Source organism: Dreissena polymorpha, chromosome 14, assembly GCF_020536995.1.
Source record: "Dreissena polymorpha isolate Duluth1 chromosome 14, UMN_Dpol_1.0, whole genome shotgun sequence".
In the NCBI taxonomy this organism is placed as follows: domain Eukaryota; kingdom Metazoa; phylum Mollusca; class Bivalvia; order Myida; family Dreissenidae; genus Dreissena; species Dreissena polymorpha.
The window spans coordinates 25,177,431-25,200,333 of record NC_068368.1 but is presented as its reverse complement, the minus strand read 5'-3'; the positions used below and the strand labels follow the sequence as shown (position 1 = coordinate 25,200,333).

General features: G+C 35.9%; 2 protein-coding genes across 3 annotated transcripts in view; both read right to left on the bottom strand.

Annotated features, from left to right (window-relative positions):
• Positions 1 to 22,903, bottom strand: part of LOC127858674 (fibroblast growth factor receptor-like 1) — a 170,200-nt gene that overhangs the window by 146,769 nt on the left and 528 nt on the right. Inside the window, exon 1 of one of the 2 annotated variants that reach the window (XM_052395881.1) lies at positions 2,194 to 2,214. The exons of the other annotated variant lie outside the window; for it this stretch is intronic. The gene's annotated coding sequence lies outside the window, so the exon portion shown is untranslated. Of the gene's footprint in view, positions 1 to 2,193; positions 2,215 to 22,903 lie in introns of those variants that run through there. 2 annotated transcript variants of the gene reach the window in all.
• LOC127857234 (uncharacterized) overlaps positions 4,295 to 22,903 on the bottom strand; it is an 83,021-nt gene continuing 64,412 nt past the window's right edge. Inside the window, exons 6-7 of the mRNA XM_052393650.1 lie at positions 4,751 to 5,595; positions 4,295 to 4,478 (exon numbers count right to left, since the gene is read on the bottom strand). Coding sequence (XP_052249610.1) covers positions 4,295 to 4,478; positions 4,751 to 5,595 — 1,029 coding nt within the window. The remainder of the gene's footprint in view (positions 4,479 to 4,750; positions 5,596 to 22,903) is intronic.

Sequence of the window (22,903 nt, the reverse complement as noted above, 5' to 3'; positions counted from 1 at the left end):
TATCGCCTAATCGTCACCTTAAACTATATAGTCACATTTCTACATATCATTTGTGCTGTTACCGTACAAACATATTACCTTGAAACCTTTTTATAAACTGACAAAATGGTTAAAACATTTATAAGACAAAATACAACAATAATTTTTTTTAAAATTAATACTGGATATTCGATATTGTAGTTATTATGCGGATGTCTATGATTTTGGGAAATACCATTTAATACCATGCAAACACAGCACCATTATATTAAGGATACGTTATGTTAGGAAGAATCACTCAAACTTCGCATGCTTTTTTCGCCATTTTGCAGCTTATTTTTATGCAATCATTACCGAAACAACGCAACCGCATGCAATTGGCAAAAAGTCGTATAATTGTGACTTTTTGCAAGAAGATTACAGCGATTTTTTTGCATAATAGACATGCATTCATGAGAACAATGCACCTGGCTCACTCATATTCAACAAAACTTGTGTCAAGGTTTCGACGCAATCGCAACGCATATATAAATAATCAAGGCAAAAAACGTACATACAACGACTCTTTATGCCAAGAAATACCCTCATTTACCATTTGTAAATAGGCACAATTTAGTGACTTACTTGATATACACGTATGCCATGTCATGGTGGTTCATTTTCATTAGCCGACAAATAAAATAAGTTTCAAATGACCTGCGTTTAATCTTTCTCGAGCGAACTTCATATTCGTTTCCAATGTCATGTATAAAGGGACCCTCAACAACGCCATGAATTAATGAGAATGCTAAAAGCTAAGTAAAATGTATTTAAGCGTGTCCTCATTAGCATTATCCTACGACCGTAGGCTAGCTTTTGTGCATGTGAGTAAATATTTAATAAATACATCTGATTACATGGATAGCATTTAATGCGTTGTGTTAGTTCTTCTATTTTAATCTTATGCAATGATTATTAGTTACTAACAATTTTTCAAACTATAGTGAGCTACGTTATTGGTTCTAACGAACACTTCCTGTTTACAAGTTCATTTGAACAGCATGAAAACCTTTCCCAGAAACTAGAGTTGATAACAAATCTAAACACGTCGAGTTATATGCCGAGGTTATTGCAAAACTCCATTAATGCTATATATGTCATGATTTAAAAGAAGGTATTCGCTTAAACAGTTAATTAAACAGAAGCATCTTGTAAAGATTGTACGATACTTTTAGAGATAAATAATGTGTGTGTGATTCGTATTGTTTGATGGTCTTTGTGTCGATTCGGCAAAAAGAACTGATGTAAATGTATTGTTTTAATCAACTGTGTGTGATTTGTTTTGTTTGATGGTCTTTGCGTCGATTCGGACTTGACGCACACTTTTCTGACTTTCGTTTCCGTACTGTATGCCCTGATAAACAACAAACAGCCAAGACTCACGGCAGTAGTGACCGGCTTAAGTACAGAACAAGTTGAAATAATTTCCTGTCGGTTTGATAGTGTGACATAGCTGACCAAAAATCATAAGCACATTCTTCAGCCCTGTAAGAAATGCTAAATTTTAGTGAGAATTTTCGTCTATCCAAGAACTGTAATACCCGCAACTTCCTGTACTTTGGTATCAGCAAATGCATTTCACGGAAGGATGTCGTAGGAGGACCTCGACTTTTGACACAGCTACCGGATCTACAATTTTTATAGCTTAAGAGAAAGTTGAATTTACTGGATTCTGTAAGTCTTTGGCTTTTTTTATTTTATTGATTAAGTAACAGCTTAATGTTGAATCTTTTGAGAAAGGACTTAATATGCACATATATTTGTAATGGGTATTGCAGTTAAATTGTCGCTTTTATCATGTAGTGACATTCTGAAATATTATTGAAGTGAAACGTATGTTAAATCTTTCTTCTTGTATTTATGACTGCCAACGCAAGATCTTTATATCATTCACACACAATATCAGGATTAAGATAAGGTTGTTAATGTTTTTAAATTCTTCATGAAATTTCATTCGTCTTCCTACTGCCACATTTAGAGTATAACAATTAATGTGATTGATTGCGTTGTAAATTATGCACGTATTAGATTATTAATCGCTTATGTTCCTTACAGAGCTAGTCTCTGGGCCTTAGACAAACATTTACGTACAATTATCATAATTGCAATTTCATAATGTTGCGTCTTCATTTTAGCGCTATGGTACACATGGTGCGGTTAATATAATAAACGTACCTGTAGACGTCCGGTTTATAAATCCCCGGCTAATACAAATGTACACAACTCTCCATTAGATTTGATTATCTGTAATATTTGCCATTATAAAGTTTTGTCAAACACCATTGAACATTTGCACGGATGTTTGCTGAGTTACGTCAGGCAAAGTTTCGAGTGCTTCGGTCACAGTCCCATTAAGGTGAAATCTCAATTACCCATCTACTCCGTTGGGATTGTACAAATATGGTTATGTCAGCGAGTATTGACTGCAGAGATCAGCGAGACTGTTTATGATGATCTGACTGTGATTATACATATTGACCGTGCTCTGCAAAAGGGGATCTAATGCATGTGCGTAAAATGTTGTCCCAGATTAGCCTGTGCAGCCCGCACAGGCTAATCAGGGACGACACTTTCCGCCTTAACTTGATTTTTGTTAAGAATAGGCTTTCTTTAAACGAATTATATCATAAAAACGGCAAGTGTCGTACCTGATTAGCCTGTGCGAACAGTAATGATGAATGCTGTAGTCGGAACACTATTGGCTAAAGAATTAATATGGATTATTCATATTTTATTTCAATTGACATGGAAACAGCAAACCATTACTTTAAAGAGTTTTACCTTTTCTTTATAGAACACAATACATCCTAAAACGACCACGAACCGTAATTGTGCAAGAAAACAGTACCATATGTCGCCGTGTATTTCAGGAGACGCAGACAATGTATCTCTATATTCAAAGCCCTGAAGGCAGTTTTCAAAATTATGTTATAGCTTTTCATATCGCAAGATTGAAATGAACACAACCCATTCAAATTTATAAAGAGTGAGTCTTAAACAGGTCGAGATGCGCGTGCACTGTTAATCCTCATATATATGTTATAGAACTAACTTAGACAAATTAACAACAATATGTCTCTTTTTTCACAATTGGTTGTGCATTAATTGTCATCCCAGTACCAGAGACTCACTTTAAACGAAAAACACCATAAAATCAGAAAGTGTCGTCCTTGATTAGCTGGTGCGCATTGCACATGCTTATCAGTATGCACAGGCTAATCATATTTGACATGCATTAAGCCCCGTTTTCCCTGAAAGCAGCCAATATGTACAGATTTCAATGATAAACTGGCCAATGTCGTCGCACAAGCTGTTATAAACTCTAAACTGGCCAATATCGTCGCACAACCTCTTAAACACTATTGATTACATACAGGCTGTCTGCAGCACTGGTACACTGCAGACAGCCTGTATCTTAGCTTCGCTAGGAACGATAACCACAGCCTGTTTATACTTCACCACTGGCAGTGGTGAATTATAAACAGGCAGTGGTTATCGTTCTTAGCGTAGCTAACAGCAGACTGACTTGCCAAACAACCTCTACATTAGTTGCTCGCTACCGCTCACAACTAAAAACATCGTTATGTTGCAATAAGTTCCGGAGTACTCATTAGACATGGTCCCGCGACTTTTAGGGGCCCATGTGACAACATGGTTCAGTCTACAATTCCAAATATTTTGACTGCGCTACAAACTCACAGATGCTTAAAAATCACGAACGCAACCGGCGAACGAACCTATTCCAAACTAAAAATTCAGAAATACAGCAATTATGCTTTAATGGCACAATAACGATTTAATACGTTTGCCTTTATGGCAACTGAAAACGACGTTAAGCAGAATATTGACTTTCAGAAAATGTTCTATATAGATTAGATTAGATTGTGAATTTTACTACTGAGAAATTAAGATAGATAACTTTGTGAAAGTACGTTACTCATCAGTCGTTACTTAAAAAAGAGGTTGGTAATCGTAAACGTTTGACTCGTAATTAAAGTATCGAACGGTCCACGCTAACTACCTTTCGTGTATCGTAATTTAAGTTTCATAATATTTCTTTCTGAATAAATAGATACATACGTAAATATACAGACTACATTTATTAATTTCTCACATTCGTTATTTAATACTTATAATGTAATAACTATATTATAATGACATGTTATACTTATAAAAAGACGTGGTTACACTTTGTCTTGCCAGCCTTGGTACTGGTAGGTTACTTCAAACAAGTGAAATCGACTGGGCACTGGTGCTCTTGTAGGCACTATGCCGACTAGATGCCTGGGGCAAGGGAGTACTGGTAGGCTACTTCAAACGAGTGAAATCGACTGGGCACTGGTGCTCTTGTAGGCACAATGTCGACTAGATGCCTGGGGCAAGGGTACTGGTAGGCTACTTCAAACAAGTGAAATCGACTGGGCACTGGTGCTCTTGTAGGCACTATGTCGACTAGATGCCTGGGGCAAGGGTACTGCTAGGCTACTTCAAACGAGTGAAATCGACTGGGCACTGTTGCTCTTGTAGGCACTATGTCGACTAGATGCCTGGAGCAAGGGTACTGGAAGGCTACTTCAAACGAGTGAAATCGACTGGGCACTGGTGCGCTTGTAGGCACTATGTCGACTAGATGCCTGGGGTCAGGGTACTGGTAGGCTACTTCAAACGAGTGAAATCGACTGGGCCATGGCCTTGTAGGCACTATGTCGACTAGAGCCTGGGGCAAGGGTACTGGTAGGCTACTTCAAACGAGTGAAATCGACTGGGCACTGGCCTTGTAGGCACAATGTCGACTAGATGCCTGGGGCAAGAGTACTGGTAGGCTACTTCAAACGAGTGAAATCGACTGGGCACTGGTGCTCTTGTAGGCACAATGTCGACTAGATGCCTGGGGCAAGGGTACTGGTAGGCTACTTCAAACGAGTGAAATCGACTAGGCACTGGTGCTCTTGTAGGCACTATGTCGACTAGATGCCTGGGGTCAGGGTACTGGTAGGCTACTTCAAACGAGTGAAATCGACTGGGCACTGGTGCTCTTGTAGGCACTATGTCGACTAGATGCCTGGGGTCAGGGTACTGGTAGGCTACTTCAAACGAGTGAAATCGACTGGGCCATGGCCTTGTAGGCACTATGTCGACTAGACGCCTGGGGCAAGGGTACTGGTAGGCTACTTCAAACGAGTGAAATCGACTGGGCAATGGTGCTCTTTTAGGCACTATGTCGACTAGACGCCTGGGGCAAGGGTACTGGTAGGCTACTTCAAACGAGTGAAATCGACTGGGCACTGGCCTTGTAGACACTATGTCGACTAGATGCCTGGGGCAAGGGTACTGGTAGGCTACTTCAAACGAGTTAAATCGACTAGGCACTGGTGCCCTTGTAGACACTATGTCGACTAGATGCCTGGGGCAAGGGTACTGGTAGGCTACTTCAAACGAGTGAAATCGACTGGGCACTGGTGCCCTTGTAGACACTATGTCGACTAGATGCCTGGGGCAAGGGTACTGGTAGGCTACTTCAAACGAGTGAAATCGACTGGACACTGGTGCTCTTGTAGGCACTATGTCGACCAGATGCTTGGGGCAAGGGTACCGCTAGGCTACTTCAAACGAGTGAAATCGACTGGGCACTGGTGCTCTTGTAGGCACTATGTCGACTAGATGCCTGGGGCAAGGGTACTGGTAGGCTACTTCAAACGAGTGAAATCGACTGGGCACTGGTGCTCTTGTAGGCACTATGTCGACCAGATGCTTGGGGCAAGGGTACCGGTAGGCTACTTCAAACGAGTGAAATCGACTCGGCACTGGTGCCCTTGTAGGCACTATGTCGACTAGATGCCTGTGGCAAGGGCCTCAAATAAGTCAATACATATGGGCCTTCATGGTACTAAATCCGGCACCGGCTGCAAATGCGTGTAATAGTTCATTGCTATATGTACCTTTATTACTGTAAAAACTACATGTACACGCGAAGATATATAAGTTGAATTTATTGTACTCTTAATAATTGGTCGACAGGAAAAATATACTATTATACCCACATTTCATTTATCAAGTACACGAAAATTTCATTAAGATGATTTATAAGTCGCCATTATGATGTAAGTTAATATTGATTGTATTTTCAAGAGATATCCATTATGATAAAAGTTTAAATGTTTAAATAAATGAATTAAATATAAATTAATTTTGCATGAGGCATGTTTCGTGATTTTGGTATTAAACGCAACACTGACGATTTTTCGTTACATCATATACTGACGTTTGCTGAATCTATGATTATCATCTCCTACATATTTGTTAAAATTTCTTTTACGCATAGTGACACTTTAAACGTCAACAAACCTACACACACTACAATGGTTTTCTACAATACCCATAACATACATGTATATGTATACTAAAATAATGTGTATGTATTAATAATACCTGCCAGATGCATGCCCTCTTAAATTGAAACTAATTGAGTCGCGTTCTGAGAAAACTGGGCATAATGCATGTGTGTAAAGTGTCGTCCCAGATTAGCCTTTGCAGTCCGCACAGGCTAATCTGGGACGACACTTTCCGCTTTTATGACATTTTTCGTTTAAATGAAGTCTTTTCTTAGCAAAAATCCAATTTAGGCGGAAAGTGTCGTCCCTGATTAGCCTGTGTGGACTGCACAGGCTAATCTGGGACGACACTACGCATATTTATTATGCCCAGTTTTCTCAGAATACGACTCAATAGTACACGAGACTGGACCATTTCCCTTATATTTCGATACTGTGTCTTAGTGCTTATTATGTATATACAATATGTGTATTTTTTATTGAACATTATGTAAATAATTGTGTATTATACAAATAAAAGCCCACTTATTCTGATTTAATAAGTGCATACTTGCACAAGGTAGGCCATATTTGTTTTGCTATCTGCAATGTCAATATATTAAGTATGATTAAAAATACATAGTCCTTTCAAAAATAAACATAACTTCAAATACTCAACTCATGTTCTACATCGTCAATAAATGCATTCAAAGGCATACAAAACTAGTGTGTAAGTATTTCTTTAATGTAAGATGTTGGTCCACGTTAACTTACGAAATTTAACGAAGAATTCCAGAAACTGTGCCATTTCAATTCCATTTAAATAACGTGTAAGTGCTGGCCAAATCTTTTACAACATATCAATAAGTCTGCTTAAATAGTTACATCTTTACAACACTGGTCATACTATTGTATGTAATGCCTTTTTGTGATTTATATAAACATATCCGTGTTTAAAAAAAGATACCTCACGTTGTCAAACATTGAAAAATAACAGTAAACGTTATCGATAATTTTCAGCGTTTTCAGCGTAAAATGACGACGTTTGTTTAGATTGTGACATCAGTACGTCAGAGAAAGTCACTCGCGCTCACAAAAATTAAACAATTATCTACCGAAAACAACAAATGTCCTATCTCGATTTATATGTTAATTACAATATAATCTATTGCGACAAATAATTTTTGCTACTTGATTACGGTCATAACATGTGCGTTATCATTTGTTATACTCAGACGTCATTTGGCGCCGATATTTGTTATATGCCATGACTATAATTTAAACAAATGATAAGGTGTTCTACTTACATATATAAGTCGTACGAAACGATTTTTCCGCTCAAATTAAGATCATCTCTGTTTTTCACCGTTTTTAGTAAAAAGAATACGGAGATTAGTTTATATGAACACTTACACCTTAATTAAGAAAGTACAACGGAGTACACAAATTGTAATAATTATAATTTATACGCATGTCATAAGCATTTTTACCAGATACGACTATGGCATATTCATTAAATACATATCTATTGTTAACGCTAAACTCATATTGCTAAATGAACGTAAATAACCCATCAGATCACAAATAAAATCTAGTTATATATCTCCATGTTGTGATTTATGTGTGCCACCTTCGTGACATTTCTGACAAGCAATGAAAGTTGCTGAATCAAAGAGCGGTTATTTTAGCGCTATAAACTTAACATCTTAAGAAAGCGAGAACCGGTTTAATGATAGCGCGGAGCTAATATATTCATCGGATACTCTTGGTTAATTTCAATTTAAATGATTCAAGACTTTTAAATCAATTATAAAACCCGATGACGAAAATACGTTGTGACATATAGCAACGAAAGTTATTGAAAGTTTTATTATAATGCAAATACATCATGTTGTTAAAACCGTATGTAAGAAATCCAGGAAAAAATAGTTAATATGCACATTTTTTCAACTACCAATAAAATGTTGGTTAACACATAGTAGAATATAAAGCATTTATATTAGATACTATCATGAACAATATAACATGAACCTGTTATATTCCGGGTTTGCAAATGCTCGAATAAATAAAATAACAGAAACTTCTCTCGTTTTTGGTGACATGGGGGACAGAATGAATGAAGTCCGTCAATTAAAAAAAAAAATACACAGAGCTTTCACACAAAGGCAGAGACACTTGCTGGAAAGCGTGTATACATATTGAAGAAGTAGATTTTAAGGTCTTCTGATCACAATCAGAATGGAACATTGGTTGGAGCTTCTATCATGAAATGAAGAGCTCTAAAAGCCACAATCCTTGCCCAAGTGAAAGCTTCGGAAAGAGCTTCCAGTTGGCTTTGACTAAGACGATCAGACAACATTGACATGGTCTCAGGTGTTTGCCACTATTTACCCAGTCATCTCAACGATGTACGGATCATTAGGTAGCGAATCATCATATGACAGGTGGAGCTGAGTTGAGAACGTTTGCAATATGCACGACACTGACACTACACACCCTGTGATTGCATGCGTATCATACGTCACAGAGTTCATAGTTGAGGTAAATTTACGCGTGCATAGGGATGACGCTTTCCATCTAAACAAGGGATGACGCTTTTCATCTAAATAAGGGATGACGCTTTCCATCTTAACAAGGGATGACGCTTTCCATCTAAACATGGGATCACGCTTTCCATCTAAACAAGGGATGACGCTTTCCATCTAAACATGGGATGACGCTTTCCATCTAAACTCTATTTAAGCTAAGATGAGACTTCCTTTAAGCGAACAATACAATAACTGCACAGGCTAATCTTGGATGACACTTAACGCACAGGCATTAAGCCCGTTTTTTTTCCAGAGTTGGGGTTTTATCATTAGTAACTAATTGTATTTTAATGTCTTTGCCGATCAATCGTGGCTATATCTTTTAACAAAGGAACTCGAGTAATCGATATTGTGTATTCATCATTCATACACATTTTCTATCATTAGTTTTTCATCATTAAAAGCTTTGCAATATAAATCATATTATTTCTTTGAATTATCTAATTTTATTTTGTCTCATTCATGTTACGAAAGCAATTTATCAACATAAAAATGTCAAAACTTAAACAGATAATAAATGGGGTTTAATACTTAATATACATGAACTTTCGCCAATTTTCTTTTCCTAATTCTAAAATAAAGGTACAATTGTTGATTCGCATAAATTGCAATATTATGTTTCGGACAGCTTAACACTTATTATTGCACAAAAAAGGAATAATTTTGATACACTTTTCTTATTTTTATTGATGTTGCATTTCAAAATTGACATCAAAAGTGAAATGAGGCATGTGAGAAACAAAACGCGAAAATGCCGGGATCTGGTGATAAGTCCAAGAAATAACGGGTGAAAACTTATATTCGATAATAATTTTAAATTTTCGCTTCGAATAACACCAATTGAATATTACGTCACAGTATGGCGACTGGGGACAAATATTATAAATAAGAATGGATTCGGAATTAGAGACGAGAGTTAATCGTTATCGTTTGTTTCAATTCTCTCGAGTATGCATCAGCATGAGCACTGAAAAAAAGAGATCACGCGCGTGTAACAGTAGGCACTTGAGGAACGATTCAAACAGGTTTCATTATGCAAATTATTAATTCCACGTTTATTTTATCAAATAAAGAGATTTAACAAAAAACAACGCCGTGAATTTCTTTGAAAACTAGTATAAGTCGTCAGTATAGGGACATTGACAGACATGAGCGGTGCATCTATTAAAAAAATCCCATCTACATCAATCGTTCATATTTAATTCAATCACATACACAAACACAATTAACCCATTTAGCCTAGTGCCTAGTGGACTCTCAAATCATTCTAAATTGGGTCAATTTATTTCCACAATTAGGGATGTCTAGTATATTTTTTTCTATATTTAGAATACGTCTTACAGAAATTCCTTTAAGTGAATAGCGCAGACCCAGATGAGACGCCGCATCATGAGGCGTCTCATCTGGGTCTACGCTGTTTGCCAAGGCCTTTTTTCTAGACGCTAGGCATAAATGGGTTAATAAAGCATCGTTCAGAAAACGTTTATATGCGGCATATTACTGGTGTCATACAATTGTTTGATTGCTGTAGTTCTAATTATGACAGGTGTTGGTGCTGTGGTTCACAGAAAACGGACGTTTGCACTATTAATACAATAAATACCTGTATGCAAATGTTAAAAAAAGGCTTTGGTTTCTTGTAGATACTATCTATACCACGTCATTAGCATCGTGCTTTTCACCTTCCATATGCAATAACAAAATCTCACATTCAGTGCAGTGTTGTAATGTTTAGTATATGAACTCAATTCAGACTGCTTTGTTTGATGCCATCGGGGCATGGTGAACATTTGTTATCAGAACAGGAGACCGTGTGGTCATCATTTCATAATAAAGACTAGTCTGGTTTGTTGCTCGGCAAAGTCTGCTTGTCAAATATTTCAACAGTTTAAATAATAAATATCAATTAAATGTTAGGTCCTATCAGTGTCTGTCCACACATCCAAATATGGGAGGGTGGACAGATTTGAGAGTTGGTGGCACTTCGAGAGAGAATGGATTTTACCTAGATTGTGAAGACAGTTAGCAAATAAACATTATTGGTGTATACATTTGTTATCATGGTGTGCAAATAAAATGTAGAGTGTATATACTGTGTTGTGAAGTTATGAACTTTTCCCTTGAAAACTGTAACACTGGTGGCAGCGTCGGGACAAGGACTTTAACACGCTTGTGAGGAAGTGCATATTATATCATTGTGTCAGGCTCAAGACTTTAACACGTCACTTATTTGTTTTAAATGGATTAGTTGATAATATTTCAAGCAAAGACATGAAACCAAAACGCAAACATGAAAAGGACTCTTGCAATGGCGAGCAAAGATAGTATTGATGTTGATGATAAAATAATACAATTGCGAGAAAAGTTACGTTTAGCTGAGATGGAAAATGCACAATTAGAAAGAAGAGAAAGGACTGATGAAGAAGCAGCCGTACATCAACGGAATGAACTTGTTAGACAATATCAACAACGTATAAATGACATAAATACAGATAAAGAAAAAACAAATCAATGACCTTCAGCAAGAAAATAGTTTGTTGCGCGAACAGTCTCAATATGGTAGTCAGAGGCGCGCAAGCAGTCGGGCAGAACGACGTAATTATGACGTTGCTATGCCCAGACAACTGTTGTTTGACGGGAAGTCTTCTTGGGAGAGTTTTATACATCCTTTCTCTGAGATGGTCAACGCGTGCAATTGGGATATACAAGAACGACTCTTTCGTCTCAAAAACAGTTTGCGAGGAGAAGCAGCAGAATATACTTTTCGCCAGCTTGCAACAGAAACGCTGAACAATAATGACATGTTGAAATCAGGATTGGAGTTGCGGTTTAAGGAGATCCGTTCAGTATCATCAAATGTTGCAGAACTTGAAGTCAAGCGTTTCAACAAGGATAAAGAGAAATTAGCAGAATACGTGTCAGATATCAAACGACTTGTGTGGAAGGGTTTTCCAACCGCTAATTATGAAACGCGGGAAACTATAAGCATACGTCACTTCCTCAAAGGGCTTTACGATACACAAGCAGCAGTATTCATAGGAATGAAGGAACCCACAACAATCGATAAAGCTCGTGATCTATTCGAGACGTACAATAGCATACGGGAAGAGGTTAAAGGGGCGCGTGTTAGAAGCGTCGAGTCGAAACCACAGCAAGGCGATTACGTAACAGAAGCAAGACTTCAAGAGTTTGGCCGGGATTTAAAAACAAATCTTGGAAAGAATATTGATAATTTAGCAAACAAGCTAACTAGTCAGAATGGTGGCCAAAGGCAGAGAAATTCGACACGTGACAGAAAAGACATTGAATGTTTTAAATGTTATCGCCGTGAACACTTCGCATCTGAATGTACTGCAGATGTGTTCCATAACCGTTCGGAAAACTAGGGCAGACCAAGACTAACGGCCCAGCGTTGGTCTCACAGACAGGCGAACATTTTCAGACATTTAAATGTAGAAGTACTAGTAGTGATGGACTTACTGTGCTTTTTGCTGTTAAATTGTGCGAGTCTCTTAATGTGTATTTAGTTATAGACACAGGTGCATGTACAACAATTATATCAACTGGCGTTTACAATAAGATACCAATAGGAAAACGACCAATAGAAAGTTGATCCGTCAGTGCGTCTTGAAGTAGCGGATGATGGACATTAGCTTTAGATGGACAATGTAAAATATCGTTTAAATCATGCGGACAGTGGCTCGAATATACTGTGTTTGTTGCACCAATTCGTGAAGACGGACTTATAGGTATGGATTTTCTATATGACTATGATTATCAATTAAGTGCTAAGAATGTATATTCATGTTTACATATAATCAAACTCTTACTATGTTTTAAATATAATGCATGACGTTGGAGATAAAGTTTTCGAAGAATAATATTTCTGTGAATGTGTTTCTTGATAATTAAAAGGACAGAACTGTTAATGATTCATTATGTTGATGAACAAGTCTGTGTATTTTGTATTGAGAAGTTATTTGCAATACAAGTCAATGTATATGGATGTTTCTTGTCATGTCATGGAATAATTTACAAGTAATATTCTTTGTTTTGAAGAAGGTTTCTAATCTTAGTATTAATAATACATATGCCATGCAGATTATTTGTACCTGTAGATTGTGTAGTAATAATATATTCACATAAACTATTGAAAATACATGTTTAACATGTCGTGAGTGTGATTCTGGCTTTTTAACATCATGTATACAACTATTTGGCTTAATTGAGGACACTTAAGAAGCTAAAGTGAGGGGAGTGTTGTAATTTTAGTATATGAACTCAATTTATACTGCTTTGTTTGATGCCATCGGGGCATGGTGAACTTTTGTTATCAGAACAGGATACCATGTGATCATTATTTCATAATAAAGACTAGTCTGGTTTGTTGCTCGGCAAAGTCTGCTTGTCAAATATTTCAAAAGTTTAAATACTAAATATCAATTAAATGTTAGGTCCTATCAGTGTCTGTCCACACATCCAAATATAGGAGGGTAGAGAGATTTGTATAAAAAGCCAGGTTCAGTGAGAAGCTGGGAGAGAGTTGGTGGCACTTCGTGAGAGAATGGATGTTACCTAGATTGTGAAGACAGTTAGCAAATAAACATTATTGGTGTATATATTTATTATCATAGTGTGCAAATGAAATGTAGAGTTTATATAATGTGTTGTGAAGTTATGAACTCTTCCCTTGAAAATTGTAACAGCAGTTTGTAATTTTTTTTTCGAAATAAACCACAATGACGTATTGTTTTACCTTATAAAATAACATGGTTTGTATACTTTAATATGTATGTGTAGATATAAAGTGCGTATGTCTACAGTTCGTGAAGCTTTAACTTAATCATTATTTACGCTATATCATTTAAGAAATATATGGTCACACCATTTCTAAATCAAATTGCTGAAATCACCACTGTGTTCATGGAAGGAACACAATGGTATATGATAGGACAATCAACTTCGCGTTAAACGCTGTTCAAACAATCAACATTTGAAAATCAATGCGTACGGAAAAGACAATTGGTGGAAGAAAATGTTAACATGTAATATTAAGCAAACATAATTACATGACAGTAATTTTATGTCATTACAAATATCTTTACATCAAAACACACTTGGTTAGGACCCTTAACATTGCTTCAGGGTTTGGATTTCAACATAAATGAAGGCAATATGGCGTTTTTTGTTCTGTTTTTGTTCAATAAATATTCTCACCAATATATTATACACTTATCTGAATAAATTTGTATGAAGCACGACATTCTGATTGAATTTCATTCGCTTGAAGATACACACAGTTTCATATGTCCAGCCTTTTATCTTTTGCGAGCGAACATCAAATTAATTCGAGGGTCATGCTTCAAAGGGGACCTAGACGACACCGGGCATTAATGTGTAATGTAATTAATTGTTAAAGCTGTATATAGAGCACTTACGAGCGACCTTATTAGCATAATCCTCCAACAGGAAGCTAATTGTTTTGTACTTGATTATGTTATATAAAATGCGATATAAGTATATCTGTATACATACATGACTTCATTTTATTTTTACATTTGTTTTCTACTCATTTCGATCATTGTGAATTATCAAAACGTTATTAGCATGGATACCAATAGAATCAAAAAATATTCAACTCAGGGAAAGTCTGCAGTAAAAAATAACAATTTATTTACGCATAATAGATAATAATTCTAAAATAGTTGAGTTTTGCATCATGGTTTTCGCTAACTTCCATAATTTCTATCTATACTTTGTATTGAATTAAAAGAAGATAAATCATTTACTCTTTTACAAATATACGATAATGCTCCCTATATAGATCCGCGAGTGAATTAAGAGATGCACCAGGTTTGTGCGATTTTTATTGGTTTATATATTCCCTTGTCTCCATTTGGCATTAATACGGGCATAACTACTTAACTACTCTTACCCATCGAATACGTGTTCCGAAAGATTTCCAGTAAAATAGATGCACACACACACGCACACACACGTTCGCACGCACAAACGCACAAACAAAGCACACACCTTATAATAATTTCTTGACATCAGGACTTATGTCTATACCGATGGTTAACCTGGAATTATTATGGTCATCAATAACCGAGGAGAACACGGATAGAATCCCAACTGAAAACACAATGAAAAGACCGGGGATTTTCTCCTAGCAGCTATTCCATACGGATGCCCTCTCCGTTCTACAACCGCCTCTAAACAACACATTGCGCATAGTGTTTCTTGCCTTAACAGTGCATGCCATTCTCATCATTCGCAAGACATAAATAATTGAAGAAATCAGTATTTTATCATTTGCACGGAAACTTTGCAATCAGCTATTACTTGGTAATTGAAGCACGAGCAAACCATTGGACTGGCTAGTAATGTTTCTTGTTATTGTGGATGCCGTGATTGAAAAGTGGAGGAACACATAGGAAACTGTAATCGATATTTTAAAATGCAGTTTGCAAATCAATTAATTGATAAAGTCTTAATTAATGATACTGCTTTAAGTATTGCACTATTAATTAAGATTAATTGCGACGTTAATGATGCACGCTTATTGCGGCTATGATAGAAACTCTAGCATATGTCGCTTAAAAAGCCATATTGTCCTTGAAACATTTACATACAATTAAATTATTTTTATAACGCTGAAACTCAATTTAAACGCCATGGTACTATCATTCGTCATAATCTTAGGCGCGTTAAACCTTTGCATGCTGGGAAATTTGTCGTCTGCAAAAATGTCGTCCGCTGAATTTCTAAAATTAGCATTTTCTTCGATTTTTTTTCAAAGAATACTACCAGAAAAGCAAACAGTTTGGATCCTGATGAGACGCCACGTTCTGTGGCGTCTCATCTGGATCCAAACTGTTTGCAAAGGCCTTCAAAATTCGGTTCCCGCACTGAAAGGGTTAATATTGTGTCGGGTATAATAAACACGATCACCTGAACAATCCTGTAAAGCTAAACGCTTAAAAGCTCTATTTTAATGCGGACGTGTTTGCGTGTGTGCTGTTGTTAAGGGGGCTGAGGGCCAATACTGTGCATAGGTATTTTCTGGATATAACCCATATCAAGAACCTATTTTAATAAAGTAATGGAAGAAAGATATCTGAGATCCTACAAGCAGCTTTGGTTCGCTCACTTTTTCTTTCCAAGCGTTTCTGATGTTCCGTTCAGCTGGTCAAACAAGGCATTGAGTATCAGTTTGAAATTATATTAAAGAATATTCAATTACATACGTTAAATAAACTATGCCTTTGTTATTCAAATTGCTTTGTCGCACAACCGTATTGCTAGACTCAAATCCCCACTGTAATTTTTAATAAACAAAATAGAATATGATAACACAAGAATACATTCATTGGCGAAGAAATCGCAGCAATAAACCATTTATGCCTTTTTATCGGGAACTCAGATAATTGCTAAGGATCACAATCTCGTAATGCTGCAATTTTGTGTAATGCCTTTGGGTCCTATTAATATTGACCATTGCTTATCCGCAGTCACGCAACGGATAGAGGGGGAATAAAGCATACTCTGGAAACGAACGTAAAGATCAGTGCAGAGAAATATATGTAAGACATATAGTAAATCTACATAGTTTACTTTGAAAGCATAGGAATACTTCAAAATAAGAGCATGTACCATGATATTTGTATTTACACGGACATGTTTTGCGAATAAGCCTTGGTCAGGTACGAGGTATGTGTGCCCTGAAACCGAGCAAAAACAACAACAATATAATGATTTGCATTGACAAGGCAGTTATACTAGTTTTGTTGATTTGTGTGTGTATGTATCGTTTGCATTTGTGCGATGTCTGATTGTAGGGCAATCTGTCACTTACCATAAATAAAGGACCTCGTATACGACCAGAGTTTAACTGTATTAGTACATCATACTTTAAACATCAGTATAATTGCTATTGATTAATACAATACGTAATAATTTGTTGATTCTCAACGATAATTTTAATTGTCCTGGTATGAATTTTTTTTAAGCTAGTCATACGTTAATGCGGGAATAACATGTTTATCAATGTTTAGAAAGCAAACATGTATTTAATTCAGCGTCAGCGTTGGATTCGATAGTTAACTATAGAATATACCAGCATTTACATGGTTGTTGTTAAAAATACTCATAATATCGTACGATCAAAAACATATTCGTGGACAAATATTATTTTTAATTTGTATTTGGAAAGCAGTGATAAGACAACCAGGGTGTACGGAAATTAACTGATGACATGAAAATAAATTATCTAACATGCATTTTACACACATCATACTTATCAAGTACACAAAAAATATCATTAATGTTGATTGATCAGCCGGCGTCATGATATAACTTAATGGCTATTTGAAAAAAAGACATAAATAATAAACAAATACTTTTACATCCGTTAAGTCTCTGAAATGTGTCAATGTTCAAAGCTATGTTGTTTTTTTTAATTGAAGGTGTTTATTCTGTAGACAACCTTTACTATCAGATACAAATGAATAGCTTCATTAAACAGAATGAAATAAAAGGTAATATTAAACAATATGGTTATTTATATGATAATGATTATTATCTAGATGTAAAATTGTTTATTTCGGAATTTCTGTTTGATTTACTGACTTAATTCGTGTCTGTATGCAAATGTTTTAGTTACTGTAACCAGAGCTTTTATCAACCAATAAATGCGTGTGGGCAAAACAATCTCGAACTTAAACAACAACAATCAACTGGTCAATAAGATGGATACATTCCATCAGATATTATATCATATTGAATACATAATCAACTTGTTTTGACTCCAACACAAAAATCCGCATACCCCGGCCTTGGTATCCTTGACAATGCCATTTGATTTGATTGTTATACTTTGAAGCATTCGATGACAAACATCGTTTTACAAAGATCTGTTGTAATACTCCAAAAATAAAATATTTATGTCTAATAACTAGAAGACGTAATAGCTTCGGAAATATCAAAATGATTAGCCAATCTTTTCAGACAATATGTCAGGAATGTCTCTGTATGGGTTATCAAACCTACAACAGCTACCGGGTGCCTCCTCCTTATTGCACTACTTGATATGTTTTTGCTCCGAACAGGTAATGAGTCTTGGCTACCCTTAGTGATTGTACTACTTGATATGTCTTTGCTCCGAACAGGCAATGAGTCTTGGCTACCCTTAGTGATTGTACTACTTGATATGTCTTTGCTCCGAACAGGCAATGGGTCTTGGCTACCCTTAGTGACTGTACTACTTGATATGTCTTTGCTCCGAACAGGCAATGAGTCTTGGCTACCCTTAGTGATTGTACTACTTGATATGTCTTTGCTCCGAACAGGCAATGAGTCTTGGCTACCCTTAGTGATTGTACTACTTGATATGTCTTTGCTCCGAACAGGCAATGAGTCTTGGCTACCCTTAGTGAATATTTAAACTTAAAATGTTTACACTATTTAAGTGATAAATATTATGTGACGTTAAAGGGATCTTTTCACGCTTTGGTAAATTGACAAAATTGAAAAAAGTTGTTTCAGATTCGCAAATTTTCGTTTTAGTTATGATATTTGTGAGGAAACAGTAATACTGAACATTTACCATGGTCTAATATAGCCATTATATGCATCTTTTGACGATTTTAAAACTTAAAAATTATAAAGCGTTGCAACGCGAAACGATTGAATAATTTGGAGAGTTCCGTTTTTGTCATTAAATTTTGTGAAACTACGAAGATTGCTTATATAAGGTATAAAATACGTCTAGTTTGTGTACTCGGCGGAATAGCTCAGTAGGCTAAAGCATTTTTACTTTAGGACTCTGGCAGGACTCCAGGGGTCACTGGTTCGAAACCTGCTCAGGGCAATGTTCTTTTCCTTTTTTTAATTTTATTCTTGATTTTTTTACTGAAGCCTTTACGATCCAATGTTTACATTTATCAATATAAAGTATTTAATGAATGAATTAAAAAATGTCAAAATCTGTGAAAAGGCCCCTTTAAATTATTATTGTCATGTATTATTATTCTGAAGTCAACTGTTTTCGATGCAATAATACTAATTTCTTTTTTAAGAACATATTCTTAAAACTAATAGAATTGTGTAGAAGATTTACTTCTGCGTAACATTCATCGATCTATATATTTCAGAAAAGCGTTTTTGAACAACGTGAAAGCGACTATCATAGTATTAAAATATTGAAAATAGTCTCATTTTATTTTTCAGTGCCCACGTTGTTTTTTAGTGCGTGCCACCTTCGCAACCGTTTGAAAGCTTTCTGAAAGACAACGAAAGTCAAAGATCGGTAATTTAAGCGCTATCAACTTAACATCTTACGAAAGCGAGAACTGTTGTATTCATTTGATACTCGTTGTTAAGTTCAATTAAAAAGATTTAAGAAACTCAATTGAAGTATAAATGCCGATGAAGCACATAATGGTGTAATGTATGACCATTATTGTAAGTATATATGTAACGAATATTAATGTCGTAAGTTAAAACTCTTTAGTTTATAAGCAAATATAAAGTTTATTTCACTGTTTTGCACTTCTACGTGTGTGTTTGGTTCATTGGTTTTCTTTTCTTTCAGACTAACATGATGTAAACATATGTTGAAACAAACTGTTTGTGATACTATTACAATTAATTCCCTACCGGACTGATTTGGTAAGGTTTGAATGCTGCAATTCCCGACAGAAATGGCTAGTTTGGTAAGGGTTGACTACTGCAATTCCCTATAGAAACGGCTAACATGATAAAGGTTAACTGCTTTAATTTCATACAGGAATTGCTAAATTGGTAAGGGTGGACTGCTGCATTTCTCTACAAAAATGGCTAATTTGGTAAGGATTGACTGCTGCAATTCCTTACAGGAATGGCTGATTTTGAAAGGGTTGCCTGCTGCAATTCCCTACAGAAACGGCTTATATGATAAAAGGTTAACTGCTTTAATTTCTTAAAGGAATGGCTAAATTGCTAAGGGTTGACTGCTGCAATTCCATACAGAAATGGCTGATTTGGTAAGTCCTCACTGCTACAATTCCCTTTAGGAATGGCTAATGGTAAGGGTTGACTGCAGCAATTCCCTACAGGAATGGCTTATTTCGTAAGGGTTTACAACTGCGACTCCTTACAGGAATGGCTCAGTTGGTAATGACATATTGGTTAAGGATTGACTACTGCAATTCCCTACAGAAATGGCTGATTTGGTAAGGGTTGACTAATGGAACTCACTACAGGAATGGCTAATTTGGAAAGGGATGACAACGGCTAAAATTAACAACAGGAATGGCAGGTTTGGAAAGACTTGACTGCTGCGACTCCTTACAGGAATGGCTGATTTTGGAAGGGTTGACTGCTGCAATTACTTACAGGAATGGCTGATTTGGTAAAAGTTAATTTTCTGCAATTCCCTACATAATTGACTAATTTGGCAAGGGTTTGACTGCTGTCATTCCCTAAAGTAATGGCGAAGGTTTGGTAAGGGTTGATTAGTGAACTCCCTACTGGAATTGCTAATTTGGAAAGAGTTGAATGCTGCGATTCCCTACATAAATGGCTAATTTGGTAAGGGTTGACTGTTGCAACTCTCTTCAACTATGGCTGATTTAGTAAGAGTTGACTTCTGCAATTCCCTACAGAAATGGCCAAATTGGTAAATGTTGACTACTGCAATACCCTACAGGAATGGCTTATTTGGTGAAGGCTGACTACTGAAATTTCCTACATTAATGTCTAGTTTGGCAAGGGTTGACTTCTGCAATTCCCTAAAGGAGAGGCTGATTTGGTAATTGTTAACTGCTGCAATTCCGTACAAGAATTGCTAATTTGGTAAGGGTTTACTACATCAATTCTCTTTAGGAATGGCTAATTTGGTAATGGTTGACTTCTGCTAATGAAGCACAGTATCAAACGGAATAAATCCAAAACAGACCGCGAAATGAAGTATTGCATAAACTATCCCGACACCCTGTGTACTCAAACTATTAGTAAATGAGCAGATAGGCAGCCGAATCTTAAATCAACATACGCTCAAGATAAACTCGTTTGATCGCTTTGTCCCAATTAGTGTGGGAACGTAAGAGCAAAACGCATTACAACAATTTGTTGACAAACACATATACTAAAGTTACAATGTGGGTCAAATTCATTGCAAATAAAATATACCGTTGTCTCATTAGCGGACAGCGTAGATCCAGACCAGAATGAGCGTTCGCGCAGGCTTGTCTGGAGCGACGCTGGCGTGATATGGCATGAAATCCATTATAGCATCATGCGGCTTATCAATACGCAGCAATATATAAATGGTACATTTATAGGATAGCAATTACTAGTATATCAAACTGCTTCGCCAGTATGCATTGTGACTAACATGGCATTACTACATAATTAAACTGTCCGCATTCATTTGTTCGGAAATGATTGCAGTTTTTATACATCGTAGTTGTGCCAGTATTGTTAAGTCGTTAACTATTTGAGTTATACGTAATGAATAAATATAATCAATCATCAAATATCAGGTTTAACAATTTACACGATCATTTAATCACTGTACTCACATGTTTTATTAACGCAGCTTTACATACTAGATATCTTTCATAAATATTCATAGCACATAAATACTGTTTTCTATTAACTGACCTTCATAGAATGGGAAAACATTCGAACCCAAGTTGAACACTAGTAATGCATTGCGCATGAGTACACACGATCTAACTGAGATTTCGTGACGACATAGTTCCGACATGTTGACGACAATCATAGTGTACCTCTGACAGCTTGCACGATATTTTGAATGACTCACGATAAACACGCAAAAAGCATGTCTTTTCTCCGAACATTGTTGAAACAATTAATAAAAAAGATGTACATATTACATAGACTTTAAAATCAAAATTCTCTGCATACAATCAATTAGCTGTTTTTGTTTAAAAAGGACATTTTATATTTATTAAATGTGTCCGAAAGAGGACAGTGGTGACTTAGATTGAATTTGCGATAGTTACTGATGTTAACGGTTACAAATGCCCAGTTGAAGTTATATTGTGTCTAGAAAGGACAGTTTCCAATCATTATGTTATCTTGGGTTAACATGTAAAGTTAACTACATGTATTAACACAAATATTATTTCTAAATACAGGTTGATCACATATTCAGCATTTCTGTTATTTTAAAAGTGTGTCACATATTCACTCATTCAATTTAATTAAAAAGAGGGTCCTTCCTTTTCTGCACTCAATTTTGTTTCTTATTTGTGAAAGTATCCAAATATCATGGATAATTTGAAAACAACGTTCAATAAATTGTAAATATGGAATAATATTTGAATAAAAAGTATGTGTGTATTTCGAGGTTTGTGATTCCGTGCAATAGGCTGCATATCTTATAAGCGGAGTGTATAATATAAGCATTACATTACATAACATTATCTAACATAAGTATGCCTTCAACAAACATAGCAAATCCATCGAACAATATCACACGTTAATATGCCTCTTTGTCAATGTTTTTATAAATGATGAAATAAAGTGCGACACAATTTGTAACACATTTTGTTACCAGTTTTGGAAAATCGGATTTCTGCATATTTTTAACTTCCTTGAAAGCTTTCTCTGTGAATATAATTGGCAAAGTTTGCTTTTCATAGACAAAAGACAGCCTATACTATAGACTATTTGTGGCCCAACCTCACTATATTTTTACGTCTAACGAAATATATGGTCAAAGACAAAATGTTTTCTTAGTACTGGAAGCAATCGCATTTCTCTTGCAAGAAATCATTCCAGTTTTCCATCAATTTAAAGCAGAATAGCTCAGCGGTTTGTGGTAAAATCAGGTTACAGTTGGACGTTCAAGATTGAATAACAGCATGAATCAATAAATTGAAATTTTAAATTTGGCCTTTTTCAACAAACAAATAAAAACACAAATATTCATCATCATTTATTTTACTTTAGTGTCTTTGGATCTTTTTTTCAAAA